The 18,559-nt window shown below is 42.8% G+C and overlaps 1 protein-coding gene across 3 annotated transcripts in view; it reads left to right on the forward strand.

The window, feature by feature from the left end:
- LOC138607290 (cyclin-dependent kinase-like 5) overlaps positions 1-18,559 on the forward strand; it is a 53,016-nt gene that overhangs the window by 23,722 nt on the left and 10,735 nt on the right. For all 3 annotated transcript variants that reach the window (XM_069679870.1, XM_069679869.1, XM_069679871.1), the window contains exons 4-12: positions 8,208-8,253; positions 8,350-8,486; positions 8,600-8,720; positions 9,840-9,899; positions 12,537-12,627; positions 12,744-12,933; positions 14,838-14,918; positions 15,764-15,930; positions 17,200-18,244. In XM_069679870.1, the coding sequence (XP_069535971.1) occupies positions 8,208-8,253; positions 8,350-8,486; positions 8,600-8,720; positions 9,840-9,899; positions 12,537-12,627; positions 12,744-12,933; positions 14,838-14,918; positions 15,764-15,930; positions 17,200-18,244 (1,938 nt within the window). The remainder of the gene's footprint in view (positions 1-8,207; positions 8,254-8,349; positions 8,487-8,599; positions 8,721-9,839; positions 9,900-12,536; positions 12,628-12,743; positions 12,934-14,837; positions 14,919-15,763; positions 15,931-17,199; positions 18,245-18,559) is intronic.

The raw sequence follows: 18,559 nt of genomic DNA on the forward strand, positions 1-18,559 counted from the left end.
ATAACCTTCCAGGACTGATGCTGAAGAGGAAAATTATGGGGCTACCTAAAACACAAGATTTCACGTGCACACTTTGGCAAGGTCCTTAAAGGTCACAGCAGTTTTGTTTCTCTTCTCACAGGAGGACCAGAAGTCAATGTTGACAGATTATTTATTTATTTATGTATTATTTATTTTATATTTCATATTTTACTGTAGCTCAAACCGTAATCTTCATCTAAATATGACCGAGGAGATTTAAAGTTTACCAAACTGTGACTGTTTACAGAATGAAACAAAAGTGGCAGTTTGGTTAGGTCACAGTGTGGCTAAAATAATGATCATATACCTGTTAGAGTTCTAGCAGCAGTTGCAGCCATGTAAGCATTGTAGGGGTTAAAGTAGAAGTTTAATATTTTTAAACCTGGGACCTGATTGTACAAATGTGTGTGTCGAAATGACTCACAGGAACAAAATCGGTCCATACGGCCGCAATGGCTGTAACATAGTCCAGGGCAACTGCGCCCGATCAAAGTATGACCACTAACAGTGCTTGTTTTTGCCGCTGACAGGCTCAGGTTGTTTCTCCAGGTGTCTGACAACATTACGGAACTGATCCCTACAAACATCGTCCTTTTTTTACAGAGTAAGATGCTTCCTGTCCTTTAAGACAAAGATACGATTAATAAAGAACTGTTGATCAGACGATCGAATCAGGCCACAACACCGTGTGTGACACAGGACATAAGGGGTGAAATACTGTGTTTGGGAGTCCCTTGAGATTATATCATAAAAAAAGACAAGGATGGGGGAATGCATTCATTTTGGGTTTTGGGGCGCTGGTTTAGCTCAGTTGGTTGAACAGGTGCCCCATAGGCGCATCGGCCGCAGTCCTTAGGTGCATGTCAATCCCCGCTCTCTCTTCCACATATTTCCTGTCACTCTGCACTGTCCGATCAAGTAAAGGCAAAATGGCAAAAAAAACCATTTGGGGCTTTTTATTCTGGCAACAGATGGCGTAGTGCAGCAGGCCGCTTGGCCTGTCTTGTTATTTATGTGTCTCATCATGTGAGTCTTCATTGACCTTTTAGTAAGAACACTTTAGTTTGATATTCCAGCCACATCGCGCAGTGATAAACACTCATATAACCACACATCACACACATCAGACTCACACGATGCATGGCTCCAGCTTTGGTTTTCAGTGAATGACCTACTTGCTCGCTCCACTCAGTGTTCAGAGTCTCCAGCGTCTTTCTGCAGTGACCTGTGGGGTCTTTGTGTTGCTGTCACACTGAACATCACCTGCTGTCTCTCTGCCTTACCTGAAGTACAGGCTCTGCAACCTGCTGTTGAGAGATGCTCAGTGGGCCATTACAGGGAGTGCTGTGAATATGTATCAAGAAATCTACTGATGAAAAGTTTGAGTTGCAACAGAAATATATTTTCAGTCCTTTTCTGAGTTTTAAAAAAAGGTTTGGAGGTAATGTCCCTGCTCACCCTGAATGAACTCTTTGTTGTCGTGGCACTCTCAGCGCTCATCACCCCCCAGATCCAGCAGGCTGTTATTAACAACTAGCACAGCTAAGAAGCTCATGTTTTATCTCCTTATTTGGACAGTGAGAGACGTAACCAAGGATCCTAGCAATTTGATCATGTTGTGCTCCGTGCAGAAGCAAGTCTTTGACACTTAATTGATGCCCTAAGTGCGGGGTTCAGTGTTTGGCAGCATCTTCGTCAGACCGGATGAAAAGTTTGAGAGCGTGATGCACGACGAGGAGGTTACACAGCAGTGGTATGACTGCAGCCTCCTCTGACTAATTGTCTCTGGGAAAACGTTTGAAGACTTCTTTAATCAAGATCATGAACAATTAATAACTTTTGAATTCATTCTAAGCCTTTCCAGGGGGGGATATTGACATTGTTACAAAACTGAATTATCAGTGTCTGGTGGAGCGACAAGTTTCTTTATGAATACAAACAGACCTGTGGGCTGCAGTGAAGTTATTACTACTGTCTACTGTTTGTAACAGCGTTCAAATGTATGTTTAGTCAGTGTGAGGAGCCTGGTGACGGTAACTTTTGGAAACGAAGGCTCAAGTCTCCTACTTCCTGTCGACACACACAGCCTCACGGCGTGTGTGCTGCGGGCACGTCCGCTCCGTGAACGGTCCGTTTATGTGACCACGGCGTTAACCAACACCAGGGCGAGGTGTCGCCGATAACGGAAATACATTCACTGAAAAGCTGTCTCGCGTAACTGATAAGCCCTGAAAGCGTAACCTAGGCGACGTTGCGTGGGATAGCAGCAGCAGCAGCATCCCATGCCAAAAGTTTACATGCCGGAGACAAAACAGGATGTCTATTGAGCTACAGACGCAAAAGACGTGGCGAGGTTGCGAGGTATCGTTACGTCCCTACAGCGTGCAGTTAATCGTTTCGTCTGACACCTTACCCCCGCCAGCCGTTTCAGGCATTAAAAATAACTATAGAAATAATCTTGTCGCTGATAGTCTGGTTTTCCTTTTTTGGTCATATAGAGTCATCAGAATTAATTTTAGTCTGTTTCATAACCAGTAAAAAACTCCTCACAGTGGCTTTAAACAATAAATGCTGCAAAAGATGAAGGATCTCCTCTACACAGCAAAATTGGCCGTGTTAATTTAACACCTTTAGAGTTAAATATAACACTTTAAAAGTCCACACTACATGTAGTTAAAACTCACGTTTCCACCGCTCTGTTCAGGTAACATCTCACAGCCGGGACATTTCAGAGCGAGACTTCTCCTTGAGTTTCTGGTTACACAAAAAGGACGATCTTTGTAGGGATCGTTTCCATAATATTGTCGGACACCTGGAGTAACAACCTGAGCCTGTCAGTAGCAAAAAACAAGCACTTTTAGTGGACGTACTTTGATCGGGCGCATTTGCCCCAGGGGATTATGTTGCAGCCATGGTAGCCGAAATCGCGGCCACGGCAGAGGACATGTACTGGACCGATTCCAAAAGTTTTTGTTCCTATGAGTCATTTCGACTTTGTAAAAATAGGGCCCAGGTTTAAAAAGACTCCTTTAACTCACTTCCCTCTGTAGTTGTTTTGGATGTTAAAACCTTAGAGGAGCCTGACTGTGAGGTATCTAAAGGTGGTCTTGTTGGACCCCAGAGCTTAATAAGTTGGGCCTTGGGAGAAGGAATGTATGTTCATAGTAAATAATCATTTACCCAGCTTAGTTTCTCTCCCACACAAATAAGCCTCACTGTCCATCGCCACATGGGAATTCCTGCAGAGCTTAAAATAAAATGTAACACAGAAAGGTTGAGAGCAGCTGGCGCTCTGCACTGATCCCTCCAACATCAACATGCACACGTAAAAACTGCTTCTTCTTCTCCGAACAAATAAAGATCAGTGGGAAGTGTGGTGTCGCTGGTTTTATACTCACTTATGTTTTCATCCGGACTGAAACTCGTCCTGTGGTTTGTACTTGAAGCAGAAACAACCTGACATGACTCACAAGTTTGATAAGATGTCCGGGGAATTGGAGCAAATAATTTGAACAGGTCCACTCGGGTCTCTGAAGTTAGGAAGTTACTAGTTGTGGAGTTTGGGTGGTGAAGGCTCAGTATGAGGAGTTACTTGCTTCTGTGATGATGAGTGTATGTTTACCGCTTCATGGAGTGTAGCCAATCATTTAGTCCACAGTCCAGTTCTGAGGGGGCGTTCTGAAGCCTGGATTTAGGCATAGAGCTCGCTGACAAGGTGGGTTGTGGAAGCTGGGTGGAATAATCAAGCAGGAACCTCCAGACTGAGATAGTCCAGTCAAGAAAACAACTCAAAACACTTTATTTTAAGATGAATTCACTTTGTACAAAAATAATCGTTTGGAATTAGCCCGTGTTTCCAGAGGGCAATAGATTTGTTTGGCCAATAGAGACTAAACAGATAACTGGGCTCTGTCTGAAGTTTACAAAGTCAGCCTGCCAGCAACTCTAAAGCTCACTGATTCAGTCAAAGGTAGGTCCTTTTTTAGAGCGTTGGCATTACTTGTAATACTTGATGGAATTTTCCTTACAGCTCAAATGTACTCAAACTTTTAACACACATCTATAACTGTCGACCTGTAAATGGTAGTATATTATCTGGTCTATTTTTTGATTGGAAACTGTAACAATGCATTTTATTCTTGATTGTTTCTCCGGAGTTGCCTGCCCAGGTTTTGACATGTTGTTAAATCTGTTCAAACGAATCCGTACAAAAGCAACAAGTTGTATTTTTATGTGGATTTACATGGAACTACACTGCTCAACAAATAGAAGATACAGATATGATTTTAATTTGGTTTGTTGTGGCCGAAATGACATGGTGCATGGTTATATTAATGAAAGACAGGAATCATAATCCATACAGAAAACGTACTTTTACTCCACAGAAATGGAACGTGTTGGATAGACCAGGTGTGAAATTGTACAAATGTGTTCCTTTTATTGTATAATAATATAAATGTTGGCCAGGTGCAGTTTTGTCCTCACTGGGAGGAACCAGTGTGCAGACTGAGCTGAGCATTGACTTTGATTTGCAGTACATAACAACCAGGGGTGGACAGAAACAAAGGAAATGTACTTGAGTACATTTTTTTTGTATCTGTACAGACAAATATGGTACTTTTGACTCCACTACATTTCTGTGAATGCTCTCGTTACTCGCTACTTTTGCTCTGAAGTCAGCTGATGAATTTTCTTTTCTTTTCTAAAACAGTAAACTGTGTTTGTGTAGTTCTGCGTGTGGTTTGTCTAAGTGGTGTTGCCGTACCTGTACCTCGAGCGTCTCCATGGTTGAACGTAGAGCTAACGTAAAAAACGTCACGCAGATCAGACAGCTCATTTAGTGCTACTGAAGGCTACGGCTGACATGTTCCCTGGTCGTCAGGTATTTTTGGTTGTTCCTGTTATTGTTGTGATTATTTTGGAGCTGCAAATGTGGAAACCTGTAACATCTGAGTATAAAAATGTAAATAATGTTTTCTAAATAATCATAACGGAGCAGAATGTACACCTTCACTGCACTCATGCATTGTGAAAATACGTTTTGAGGTTTTGTTTTAAAGTAATTTGAATACTGAAGATAAGATAAGATAAGATAAACTATTTGATCCCCCAAAGGGGAAAGTAACTTGTTACAGCAGCTCACAGAACAGGCAAATTAAATAACTACTGTTCACACGATGTACACATTTTTCCTTGTCGAAAGATATTCAGGGCTTATTTTTCTGCACAGAAAATGGTTCAGTCATTTTTTTAAATCAAAACACACATGGTGTGTAGCATCAAGTATTTTTAAAACAAGTACACCAGTACTGTATTACTCAAGTAATACTTTGACTGAGCTACTTTCACTTGTCTTGGAGTCTTATCTGACCAGGTGTATCTATACTTTGACTCAAGTAATGAAGTTACTGCTAACTACTAAGATTCACTGCAGCTGCTGTTTGGGTTTAATGTCCTTTGTTAGCAGACAGTATTTAGACATATAACAGGTTATTTAATGTAAACCCTGCAGCAGCGCATCGCCTCCCTTCTCTCAGGCTGTGTGTGCGTGTGTGTGTGTGCTCGCTCAGTACAGTGATGCTCATGTAGCTGACCCTGCTGTGAGTCATCTTGTGTTTCTCGGCGCTGGGAGGAGGGCTCACTGTTCGCTGCCATCCATGTTGGAGTGGTGCGATGCCGCCTTTGGCTTTCTGAGGGGGGTGGGAAACTGGAGCACAGCTCTGAGCCATAGGCAGAAATACCAGGCCTAAGTAGGACATGTCGAGAAACGGGGCTAGTGCTGGGGCGTCGTCTTTCAGAGAACTTCATGGAGGGATGATGAGAAGTGTCTCAGGGAAACAGTGACTCAGTGGTGATTACTTCTGGATGTCTTTGTTCGCTTCATGTATTGTTGGTTGTTTCACGTCGCTCATGTCTGTAAATGAGTGACAAAGATTATTATGCAAGATTGTTTTTAAACTACACATCCTTTCAGGTGTTTGTGTCCTGCTTGCACCACCATCCAGCTGTGAATCATCCAGCTCGAGTAGTTGTACCTCATTTTTATGCAAGTGACCCGTTAATATGAATCACACTCTGCCTGCGACTGTTGTCATGGAGCACATTTATATGTGACGAGGTTCGTCTATCACATAATGTCTGCAGCTGACAATTATTTTCATTATTCATACTGTATGTAAGCTGGAGAGAGCGTCTGCGAGGCTTTGTTCTTGTACATACTGTTTATTATCTGACTTTTACATTTCACAGCTTTAAGATTTATGGTCCATTTGTCCTGTCATGGTCTCTGATGAGAATGAGAACCTGTCTCTCAATTAGAGCGCCTGTCTGAATAAAATCAGGCAGTATTTTCTCAACTAACTGATCTATAAAAAACTGCAGAACATCTATCCAACTTTCCAAGACTCAAACTCTTCAAATGTCTCATTCTGTCCAACGAACAGAACAAAAAATTGGACTTGAATGTGTTTGTGTTACAAATTTAGCAAGTAGTATTAGCATTTAATCAAAGAGCAAACAACTTAGTGTCCACTAACACTCATTTCTGCCTGTTCTCTAAGCAGCTCAGCGTCCCTCAGCGTCAGCTGTTTGTTGTCGCTTTTGGAACACCACTGCACTTGTCAATGTCACTTCTCCCTCACGGACCAATCAAACTCAACAAGGGGTGGGACTTCCGATATTAGGGACTTTACGCGGCGACGGTTAAATGGACGATAAAGTTCCACGTTGCGCACTTCCTGTTGTTGTAGCTCGGCTGTCTACTACAGGAGAAAGACTGGTTTGCCGTAGTCAGTGCAACGTCATAGTGTTAACAGTAATTATGTGTCTTTATCGTGTTTGACACTGTCATTTGGTTTATATTTAAATCTACCTTTAGTTGCTGCTTGGATTATTAGTATATTTGTTAAAGATACCTGCTAATGTGACCGTTTTTCCTGTTTGTTAAACACGTCATCCGTTGCCAAATCAAATCGTGCTTAGTGACATTGGACGTCTACCACCATGGCAACCCGTTGGAATGTTTCATGTGCGCTGTAGCGTCCCTATCAACATCGTCATCAACAATGGCAGCGGAGATGATTTCCAGGTGTAGAGCTGCTGCTAACGCCAGGACACGATTCCCTTCCATTGTTTTTATGTTTAGTAAAATGTCCCTATATATAAGCAAATATTAAGCATACAGAGCGATTTAAAACAGACTTAACGATCACAACCAAGGGAAGGGGAATTGCTGACAGACAACTTTGGTTTCCTAGCAACAGTAAGAAGCACCGGTGAGAAGCGCTCTGAAATTGAGGTCATGGGTGCTGCCTGCCTAAAAATCGCTGTTAGTGGACACAGGCCCTAAATGTAACTCCTTTTGTCCACTTAGGGCCTGTGTACACCTGTGTACACCTGTGTACACCTGTTTACAGCTGGTATTATTATGTGTATATTATTGCACCAAAGACACAGGAGGAAGCATTAGATGTGATTGTTCAGCCCACATTCAGAGGCGGTGTGTACGGTGTGTCTTTTAAAAGCAGGAATACAAATGTGTCGTCCTCTGTGTAAGCAGAAGTAAAACAATGGCTGCTCGAGACAGACACATGTCAGAACTTCACTCTCCTTTGTTATTGCTGTTTATACGTCTTGCTTGTTTGGATGGTGGTTCTTTATGAATTTACTTTACTACTGTTTTTCATCAACTCATCCTGAGTCTGTCAACTGCCAAGGTTTGTGTGTTTGTATTTTAGGTAGTAACACCCTGGCGAGTGCCTACAGATGAAAAAAAACGTCCTTTTCTGGAACATGTTTTACTTTGTCTGTCTATTTATTTGCATTGTCCCTTCTAAAATAAACTAAACCGAATTAAACAAACTCATATGTGTGCCAACAAAATTATTTATAGGTGTAAAAAAAACTGGATTCTTCACACAAAACACACTGTCCGTTACATGTGATGCGATCGCAAGTGGTTGTTCGAGACAAAGAGATTCATTCTAATGCCAGGTGTGACAGACGTACCTAAAGCTGAAAACCTGTGAACCAGGATGCATATTAATGCAAGGTGTAAACAGGGTTTTATTAGCACTAGTAGAGGCAGTAGTAAAAGCAACATTGGTTATATACAGGTGTCTCGATCTCGGCTGCAATGATTCATTGTGCGATTTATTTCTTACTTTTTGTTCTTTTTTTTTTTGCAGGATACAAATGAAATTGTGGCCATTAAGAAATTCAAGGACAGTGAAGGTAAGGACAACACTCCTCTCATAAAACTTATTTATTGTTGCTTCATGTAAGCTAAAATGTGTCCCTGATTCCTCCTCTGTCTTCACCTCCATGCAGAAAATGAGGAGGTTAAAGAAACGACGCTACGGGAGCTTAAGATGCTCCGGACGCTCAAGCAGGAGAACATTGTCGAGTTGAAGGAGGCTTTCCGCAGAAGAGGGAAGCTGTATCTGGTGTTTGAGTATGTGGAGAAGGTAAGCTTCGTCCACACTGTTTCTTTACAAAGTCTACAATTATTTTTTTTAATGTTAAAGTCACCTGTGGCGGCCATCTTGCTTTTTTTCATTGAGTTTGTCCTCTCCTTCAGAACATGCTCGAGCTGCTGGAGGAGTTACCCAACGGTGTGCCGACTGACAAAGCTCGCAGCTACATCTACCAGTTAATCCGAGCAATTCACTGGTGCCATAAGCATGACATAGTTCACCGGGGTAATTACACTCTTCTGTTTTATCTTTACTTTATCAGAACAAATAATAAAAAGGCGCCAGAGCAAGACAGACGTATTAAAGCAGAGAAGAGACATTCCTGGTTCAGTGGCACGGTGCTATCTTAACATGCAAACAATAATCAGCATCAGATCCTGAACAATCCTTTGGGCAGGTTTGGAGATTTAAAGAAGTTGTGCGTGAATGCATAAAGCTTCTCTCTTCATGTGGAGACATTTTTGCTGCAGCAGATATAACTACAATCTGGGCTTCACAATTTTCCATTATTGTACGTAGGTGAGTTGGAAGATGATCTGAATCTATTGAATAAACAGCAAAATGCGCAGCACGAATAGTGATGTGCCAGCTGCAGGTGCACCTGGCTTTTAAACAGAATGGGAGATGACACTCTGCTGGTTTGATTCGTTTGGCACCCAAAACAATCCCATCATTATTGAATGGATGTAATACAGCCTCTTTGCGTCTGAGTCTGCCCTCTGATTACGAGCTGTTTAACTTGCAACAGTGGCGTCGGACACGGCCTACATGCCCCTGAGCCATGCACTTTACACCATGCACTACAGACTGTTTAAAAGGCACCTTGATCTTTAGCTGGAAGAGGGTTGTGCAGGTCCACAGATTTACAACCGCTCCACCACTCAACCAATGTACATTTTTAGTGTCAAATAGTATGAATGTGTTTCTGTCTAATGAAACAGTGGCTTTGAATGTTCTACTCCATTGTTCACAAGATGTGAGCTTTGGGGCAAATCAGTGGCAGCAGAGCAGGAAAGCAGATGGTCCATGTGAGCTTCTGGCAAACTGGATGCAACAGAGTGGGCATCCAAATGGCCTGTGGTCTACCCAGGCTCACATATGGGATAGAAGAGGTTATAATGTATAAGTTATGGCTCGTATTTACAATCTGTGAATTTGCACTGATATACTTTGGTTTCTTTGATTCTTCCTGTGTTGCTTTTTACAAGGATTACTGGAAATGTAATAGAATTTAATCTCCTCAAAGAGACAGATGACAGTGTGATGGTAGTGATGATGTAACGATGATGCCCCCTCGCCAGCTTATGTGGTGTCTTACTCCCAATCTGTCTTCTTCCTCCTCAGATATAAAGCCAGAAAACCTTCTCATCAGCTCTGATGACGTCCTCAAGTTATGTGACTTTGGTAAGCACATCTATCAAATGCTCGCACTCTAAGAGCTGTAAGGAAGGTGGCCAAACAGTCAAAGCTGTGATGTAAAAGGAGTATTTTCAACGGAGACTATATTTGGCTGGCACCAGCGCTTCAGAGGGGCAGCAGGCAGGCTTCATCCGGTTCTCTAAAGCTGTGTGTGCAGCCCTCCTCTCCTGGTTCTCAGCAGGCGGATGCTGTGCATTCTTCCCCTCGTCTCAATTAATGAAACGTGTTGGGAAACAAGGGGCTAATCATGCTTTGATCCAATCTGGAAGCACCACAACAAAACGGAAAACATAGCATAGCCAACGTCATGTAGGCAATCTGGAGTGAGAGACCGGAGGCCTGCTGTTTGCTCTGTGTCAGCCAAAGGCATCGAGAGGACAAACATCGGCTGAACACACTCTGCTGTCAAGGTTTACATTCGGACGACGTCTTACTGCACATTTATCTTCATTGTGTGCTGCTTTGATTTTAAATGTCAGTGTGAGAAATTCCCAAAGCGAAAATGAAAACAGCTGAATTTAATATTTCCAATAGTCTATTTGCAACCCCTCGCTCGTCATGCAGGTTAAATGAGAGATTTTACCTTTGTCGTTCATGTTGGAAGTAATTAAGTTTCAATAGTGATGTTATTTCCTTAAAAAACAATAGTTTTTACATTTATGGAAGTATGTTTGCTTTTTGCCAAGAGTTAGATAAGAACATTGACACCACTCCCATGTCTAACATGAAGCTGCTGGTAACATGGGCCCACCATTAACATGAGGAAAGAGCGAGCCTGGATACAAGGTTCAAAAATCCACCTAGACGCACGTCTTTAACTTAAAAAATGTATTTGAGACAAAAAATATTAATTCATAAGCTTTAAATGTGAAGGAAGGCTAACTTTTTAGCCAAGCTAAGCTAACACCTTCTAATCCTATCCACTATATAGCACATATTAAAAAACAAAAGAGTTTATCTAAGTGCAAAAAGCAAAAATAAAAACAGTGTAAAATACATAACACATAAAAAGCACACATGAACTCTGTAGAGAAGCATAAAGACACATAAAAGCCCATAAAACAGCAAAAAAACAGCAATTAAGACAATAAAACAGAGAGAGACCACACGACTCTTTGAAAAACAATTACATTATGTTACAATAGAGACATGTACAACAGTGTGTGAGATACACAGTGGCCCCTACCTCGTGCTCCAGCGTTGTGCTGAAGTCTTGTACAGAATCAAGCCGTGGCAATCAGCTACATGCGTTGAATGCACATCAGCAAGTTTTCTAGAAGTGAATCCAAAGTAATGAACTCTGTTTTCTCTTTGACATATTTTCCCGACTTTATGTGCTCGTATCTTTCACCGTGTGTGACCATGAAGTCGAAGCAGCTTATGAGTTTGTACGGGGGAACGTTGGGTTCTCTTAATGGATTGTAGACCATTTGCCACCCTTGGATGAAGGCCTTACCAGAAACAACCGCATAGTCAATGACAGTATGCTATAAAAGGAAACACCACAACAAAATCTTTCTGTAGGATATTTATATTTATGAATAGATTTTTCTAGAGACCCCCGAGACCCCCTGTATTTCGCACCCTGCTGAACAATGAATCCTATGTAGAATCGTCAGCATACGTTTGGATGCTATCATGTTGGCGTATCATTCATATGCTTACTAAAGAAAGGGTCCTTAAATAGGTCCTTGAGGCATCCCTACTTTGCAACTCGTTAATACTAAGGATATACTTGTTTAAAATAAATCTGTATGAGAGGATATACTGTGTGTTAAATAGTATTATGGGTTATATTATTAGCTTTCTGGTGGGAGGTTCAATAAGATGCTGCCCTCATATCTAACCATTACATTTAAGGCTATAGACGCTAACCCAACTGCTCTCCCTAGCTTCATACAAAGACTGGAAAATGGGTGAAACAGCTAGCATGGCTCTGTCCCGAGGTTAGAAATCCTTACCTTCTGAAGCTCAACTAATAACACATTTTATTTTGATTTGATTCAAACATAAACTGTAAAGATTGAAACTTCAAGTTTGAGTAGGGCTAAATATCTTAGTACAGCACAGTGACTTCCTTTACAATAGATATAATGCAGAGCCTGGCTAGCTGCCTGCCATTGATATCTGTCTTTATGCTAGCTAAGCTAACAGCTTTAGCTTCTTAATGCAAATATGGTAGTGGTATCAATCTTCTCATTTAAGAAAAAAACAAATGCTCATTTTACTGTTAGAATATAACACGTTTCAGTATTTATACGTTTATTTAATGCCTCAGAGATTCTGAAATGTCACGTAATTAATTACCAAAATCTTTTGGGACTTGACATGAAGCACTTTATAAGTGCAGTCAATTTACCATTTAACATGTCTGTAAAGCAATATCAAGCATTTATATACGACTACATTTACAAGTGCAGTGTGTCACCAGAGGGCTCATCATCTCTCCTATATCCGTGCAGCTTTTCTCTAACTCACCCACTTTATACCTTACACCTCTGAAACATAACGAGCGTCCGGAGAGGAGCCCGGCTGAAATCCTTTTTTGGTGTCTCAGCATGTGGAGCACATCAAAAAGCTTCTCATTATGAGATTATTACTTCCTGTGTCTTCTCTTCCCAGGCTTTGCGCGAAATCTCTCTGAGGGGACCGATGCCAATTACACAGAGTATGTGGCCACTAGATGGTACCGCTCTCCGGAGCTCCTGCTCGGGTACGAATGCTATTTTTTAACCTCGTCCAGGAGCTCATTTACTACACTGACACATAATTTAGTACCTTTTTTTGTTCCTGGCCTTAATCCCCAACCGCTTAAATGTCTGGTCCCAGGGCTCCGTACGGGAAGGCGGTGGACATGTGGTCGGTGGGCTGCATCTTAGGAGAGCTGAGCGACGGACAGCCTCTGTTTCCAGGAGAGAGTGAGATCGACCAGCTCTTCACCATCCAGAAAGTGTTGGGACCCCTCCCACCTGAGCAGATGAAGCTCTTCTATAACAACCCTCGATTTCACGGGCTGCGGGTAACACACTCCAACCATGGCTTCCATTCACTCTGCTGACCTCTACCGTCCACGTGTCTCTTTTTACTTTCATCGCTCGCCTTTGCGGTCTTTCTTTTTACTCTCCCTGCTGTGTCTCTGCTTGTTTTTTTACTGGTTTTACTGCGTTTGCTTTGCCGTGACTGATTGGATCACAATGAGTCATCGTGTATCATTTATCCTGTATGCTCTGTGAAGGAAGGCTGTGATAAGTCTTCTGAAGGCTGCTGGTACAACAGACCCGGGTCGTCCTTTTCTTATTTTCCCTACGCCTCAGGATGAAGATGCTAGTTGTACAAATTGCCCTTATTGTGAGTACCTGAGTGAATACCCACTGATGGCCCCTGACCCTTGATGATGCTGCATTTATGTAATTTAGACCTTGCGGTAAAAAATGCTCGGTGCTTCGGAGCTTTAAATCTGGTCGTCATGCCTAAATTCCAGCTGTTTTTCCTTCATTAAACCGCTCTCTAAATGAAGACAGACATTTCAATGCCTGCTGTAATTAAAATGAGTAGAGAGCGTCACCCTGTCAGCAAACTTCACTAATCAGAGCGAGTTTATGTCTAAGCCCTTCTCTCACAGTCAAATTATCTTAATACCAGCAGGGAAGAACACGAGACAGAAGATTTGTGTCTGAAGGAGCCACACAAACTGTTTCTTATTAAAATATTAATGCATCAGAGCAGCAAGAAACCACACAACACTTGTGAGTGAGCACAGGATGTTTGATGGTTGTTTTATCACATTGGCCACCTACGGTGTGCTTTCTGCAACGCTTGGAAATGTGTGATGGAAAAAGAACAGCTTCTGGACATTTTTTTTTCTTTTGGCAAACAGCAGATTCACAATAGTCAGAAGAGAAATTCAGTCAGACTGAGAGGCTGACAGAGGGAGATTGAATGTAGAAGAAAGCAGCCGTGCTTCTTGTGAGTTATGAACAGTGTTTGCAGAATGATCCACAGGTAGCATCTGCAGGGAAGCACCATTCAGAAGAAACAATGTTAGAGGAGAAATTATATAAAATATTTAAAGAGAGCAACAGTTTACTGACATATCAAATACACCTCTAGTGATCTTGGCGTCATGTTTGACCGATGTATTGCTTCTGATCATCTTGTCACTGAGTTTGTGTTTTCTTGTCCTCATCTGACCCCAAACTATTATTCACACTTTAATTTTCTCCGGTATTATTGCACTTTCCTTTTCACATGCTTCAGTCAAACTGCTCTAAATTGTTAGCAGTTGCCTCAAAATGCAGCGGTCAGGTTATTAGTGCTGTCTAAACTGGCCAAAAATGACTGAATGTTTGGTTAACACGGAGGTTTGAACTCTTCGAATATCTATTTTTGTTCACAAGAGGGCATACCGATTCAACGAGAGACAAACTTACTTGCAAAGATTTATTTATCTAAACATAAACATGCCTTTAAAATATAAACATAGGCTTCCTACACCTTGTGACACAAACAAATAAAATACTAGAACGGACGTTCAGCGCTCCGAGCGAGCTGTGCTGTGACAGGTATATTTATTAAACATTATGAAACATAAACACGTCTTTACCTGTCTGTTATCCTGGGGGTGAGAATCTCTCTCTCTCCCGCCGGGCTGGGATTTGAATCCTCCGCCATCATTACCCCACGCCGCGCGGTTGTTGTATTAGCTCGTTTCAGCTCGACTTAAGTTAATTATTAGCGTACAAAGTGACGTTTGTTAAAATCACTTACAATGAAACTATTTGATCACACACACTCCTCTCGTCTACGCTCAGAGTACAGGTGGTTACTCATTCTTCAAAGTAGTGATTACTCAATCATGTATCACTTTGACATTTGCTGTGGTGACACTCTGTACTCTTATCCACTGACTGTTTCTTGTCTTAGTTCCCTGCTGTGAACCACCCCCAAACCCTGGAGCGGAGATACCTGGGAATCATCGGTGGAGGCCTGCTGGACCTGCTGAAGGTACGGTGATGCTGGCAAAGCTGCTCCTCTGCAGGGGAATCTTTACACGTCTACCTTTTTATTAGTGCAGTGTTTTTCTACTTACAGGCAATGATGAAAAAATACTTTGTCACTACAGAAACGCCTATTTTCACATTCTAGACATGTGATAATTGCATCACTACCGCTGTGTTTACGTCGTGACTGCACGGTGCCTCTTCACTGCTTCAGCATCTCTGGGCTCATATCCCGGTTCCAGCACTGCTGTTATTGCTGCGTCTGCACTGTAAACAGGAGCTCCATGTCAAGAATGTGGGCTGTGCTTGTGCACTTGCGCTTTTCCCAGTAGATAATGACTCACTGCTAACATAATGTCATCTCAGGACTGAATTCAGCAAGGACGGGCATCTCTCTCGTTACCAATCAGACTTTAGATGTTAATTAAACAAAAGATGCATGCTAGTTGCTAACGCAATGCTGCACAGCTTGCAAACAGTGATAGCCTGTCTTATTAGTTCTGTTGTTCCTGAGGAAGTGAGAAAGTAGCTTTACTTATATAAACTCAGAGTTCATAGGTTATCTGCTGTTCGTACAGGATTCAGCGCTCATTAAAGTCTATGGAAACTGGAGGTTATTAAATAGCTCAGTTTGAGCGAGCAAAAAGCAAATGTCACACATCATATTTCACATCATTGTGTGGCTTGTTTGGTGACTGTAAGACACAATTAAATGTAGCTGCAGCCTGACTTTTATGTTAATGGCGATGACTCATGATAGCATGACTGTTTCATTTTGTTTGGGAGGTCTGGATGCTCCGGGTTTCTCCAGGACTCACAGGCTCCCTCTGTGTGTTTTGTGTCCCTCAGAACCTGCTGCTGCTGAACCCAACAGAGCGCTTTCTCACGGAGCAGAGCCTGAACCACCACGCCTTCCAGACCCTGCGGCTGGTGGATCGTCCCGGCCCACCCACGCCTACACCTGTCCGCTCCTCGAAGAGAAAACCTCACCACGGAGACAACACCACCCCCAGCAGGTCCGCAGCAGCCACTGTAGCCATTTCAAGCTTGTCACTGTCGTCCTGTGGTTCACGTGCACATGTTAATGTGGCTGTTTTTTGTCAGTCAGCAGCCCCCAAGAGGACTATTACCTGCTGATGTTGATGTGCAGCAGTCGCTGTGTAGTGACAGTTTTGCAGGATGCACCTCCCTTTATTAGAGGATTTCTTCAAAGCTTGTTACTTGGCACATAATGACCGACATAAATGTTCTTCTTATTCACCACAAAGATCCAACATGAAACATGGACATGCAGAAATACAAAATCAAACAAAATATAAATTAACAAAAAACAGAAAATACAAGTGTCAAAATCAGTGAACAGGATGAAAACCCAAAAGTGAAAATATCTTATTTTTATATTCGTCTTTAGCCCCAAAATCCCAGTCATAAAAAAGACTGCTCATTCATTACTGCTCGTTAAAGTAGATTAAGTACTACGGATGCAAATTATGTAATTTCACCAAAATAAAAAGATACCTTCTCCCACTCCCCACTGTTTCTGTTTGAATTAATGAAAAGTTTAAACTATTTTTTTTTTATTACCCGTGCTGGTCTCTTACGCTCATGCTGTAGTAGATAGATACTGCACCCTGTTAGCGACAATTAATCTTAGTAGGAGTTTGAAATGAATGATTTGATTCTAATTAAGGCTTTAATGTTTCATCTCATTGTGTGCAATCTATAATTGGGCCCGTTGTTGCTATGATATAATGAAAAACTGACGATGCATGTTTTCTTTAATTATCATGGTTTTTCTTTGCAACAATTATTTGCAACTTTCCTATAAAAAAACTCTTATTCTAACTTTAGGCATTTGGGACTTTTGGGTCTTGGTAGGTTATTGAGGTATGCCACTTCAGTGCAGGTGAACTGAAAATGTCTGCTAAGGTACAAAATGTACTATAAAATAAATAACATGAGAATTTAGTGAGTCTATTGCCTGCTTCTATTTGTCATGTTCTTAATTTCTCTTATTACTCACTAACAAAGCTGAATCATCAGCGTACAGCATGAGCTCACAATGCAGACTCAATATGATTGACATACTGTATATTTAGAAAGGGGTCCCAGGATTGATCCCTGTGGAACACCATAGATGTCCTAAGGTGCCATGCATATTAACACACTGAATATGATCACTTAGGTATGATTTAAAATAACTAACTATTCGTTTTTCTGCCCGATAAAGTTTAATTTTTGACATCCATTTGTTAAATCATTCCTTTGTCTCTGCTCTTGCTCAGGAGCCACGGAGGGAAGAGCTCAGGAAGCCACCGCTCCAGCAGAGAGAGCTCAAGCTTGCCCCGGCATGACGACGTCCTCCCCAGCAACGACGGCTTCCTCAACGGCAACATGCCTGCAGCCATCAACCTCAGTCCCACTCTGCATCCCAAGAACTACCAGCCGCAGATCTACAACCACTCCACCTCCTGCAGCATGGACCTGGCCAGCAGCAACCTGCCTCATCTGCTCAGCCCGGGCGAAGGGAAGGGCAAGGGCGACTTTGAGATGAACCTGGGGTCCAAGGTGTCCGACGGCCCCGGAGCCAAGTACCTCAAATCCAACTTCCGCTCACAGCAGAACCGCCATTCTTTTGTGGAGGGGAAGACCAACACGCTTCAATCAGGGGACAAACACAGTCGACACAACTACATGGAGTCCCACAGCTCCACGCCCTCCTCCTCCAAGTTTGCCTACCTGAACTTATCAAAAAGCTACGGCACGCTTAGTGATGCCAAGTCAGTGGGGAACTTAAATGATGTGCATCTCTACGCTGATGAGCCGACGTCTCGCTATTTTCCCTCCAGCTGCCTCGACCTCACAGCCCCGGGCAGCCCAGCAGCCCCCCGCCGGGTGGACAGACTGGGACCCGGTGGGATTAGCAGAGGAAGCATGCGGTCCGAAAGAGAGAGCAACACCCTGGACTCGTCCTACAGGCGCTCCTCCACCCGCCACAAGGCCTCAGAGGAGGCCAAGTCTCCAGATACTCTGGACCCTGGGGAGGGTGGCATCGAAAGAAGTCACTCTCACTCCCTGTCAGCCCCACACGACCCTCTGCCTTACGGTCAGGGGTACACAAGTCCCTTCTCCTCCCAGCAGCGGCCGCACCGCCACTCCATGTACGTACGGAGGGACCACCAGAGGACACACGGGGCGGAAGAGGGGCTGGTGGTGGGGCAGGGCGGGCCCACCAGAGCAAGCAGCCTCCAGCTCCTGTCTCCGCAGCTGCAGCACCGCACGCTGCCGCGCCACTCTGGGGGCTCCTCCAGAGAAGAAGACATGAGTAGGGTCAGTCATCAGCCCACATCAAACTTCTCCAACCTCAAGGAAAGCCTACATGATCTAATCATACCAAATGCCTACACCATTTTATCTTGGATAACTCTGCCTCAGTGTCAGTTTGTACAACAGGATTTATTCTGGTGGCATCTGAAAATATCACGATGTGTGTTTCGCTTTGCAGCCAGATCTTGTTAGTCAGTGTCCAAGGTTTGTAGGAATGACAGGATGAAGAGAACTGCAGCTTCTTCCTATGCAAGTGATGAAAGTGTGGCTCTCTTGTTATACAGTGAAACATGTTACCTGTATATTTATATATACTGT

The sequence above is a fragment of the Semicossyphus pulcher genome, unplaced genomic scaffold (assembly GCF_022749685.1).
Source record: "Semicossyphus pulcher isolate SPU_LCO1_2020_fin unplaced genomic scaffold, fSemPul1.0.p SCAF_4, whole genome shotgun sequence".
Taxonomy (NCBI): Eukaryota; Metazoa; Chordata; class Actinopteri; order Labriformes; family Labridae; genus Semicossyphus; species Semicossyphus pulcher.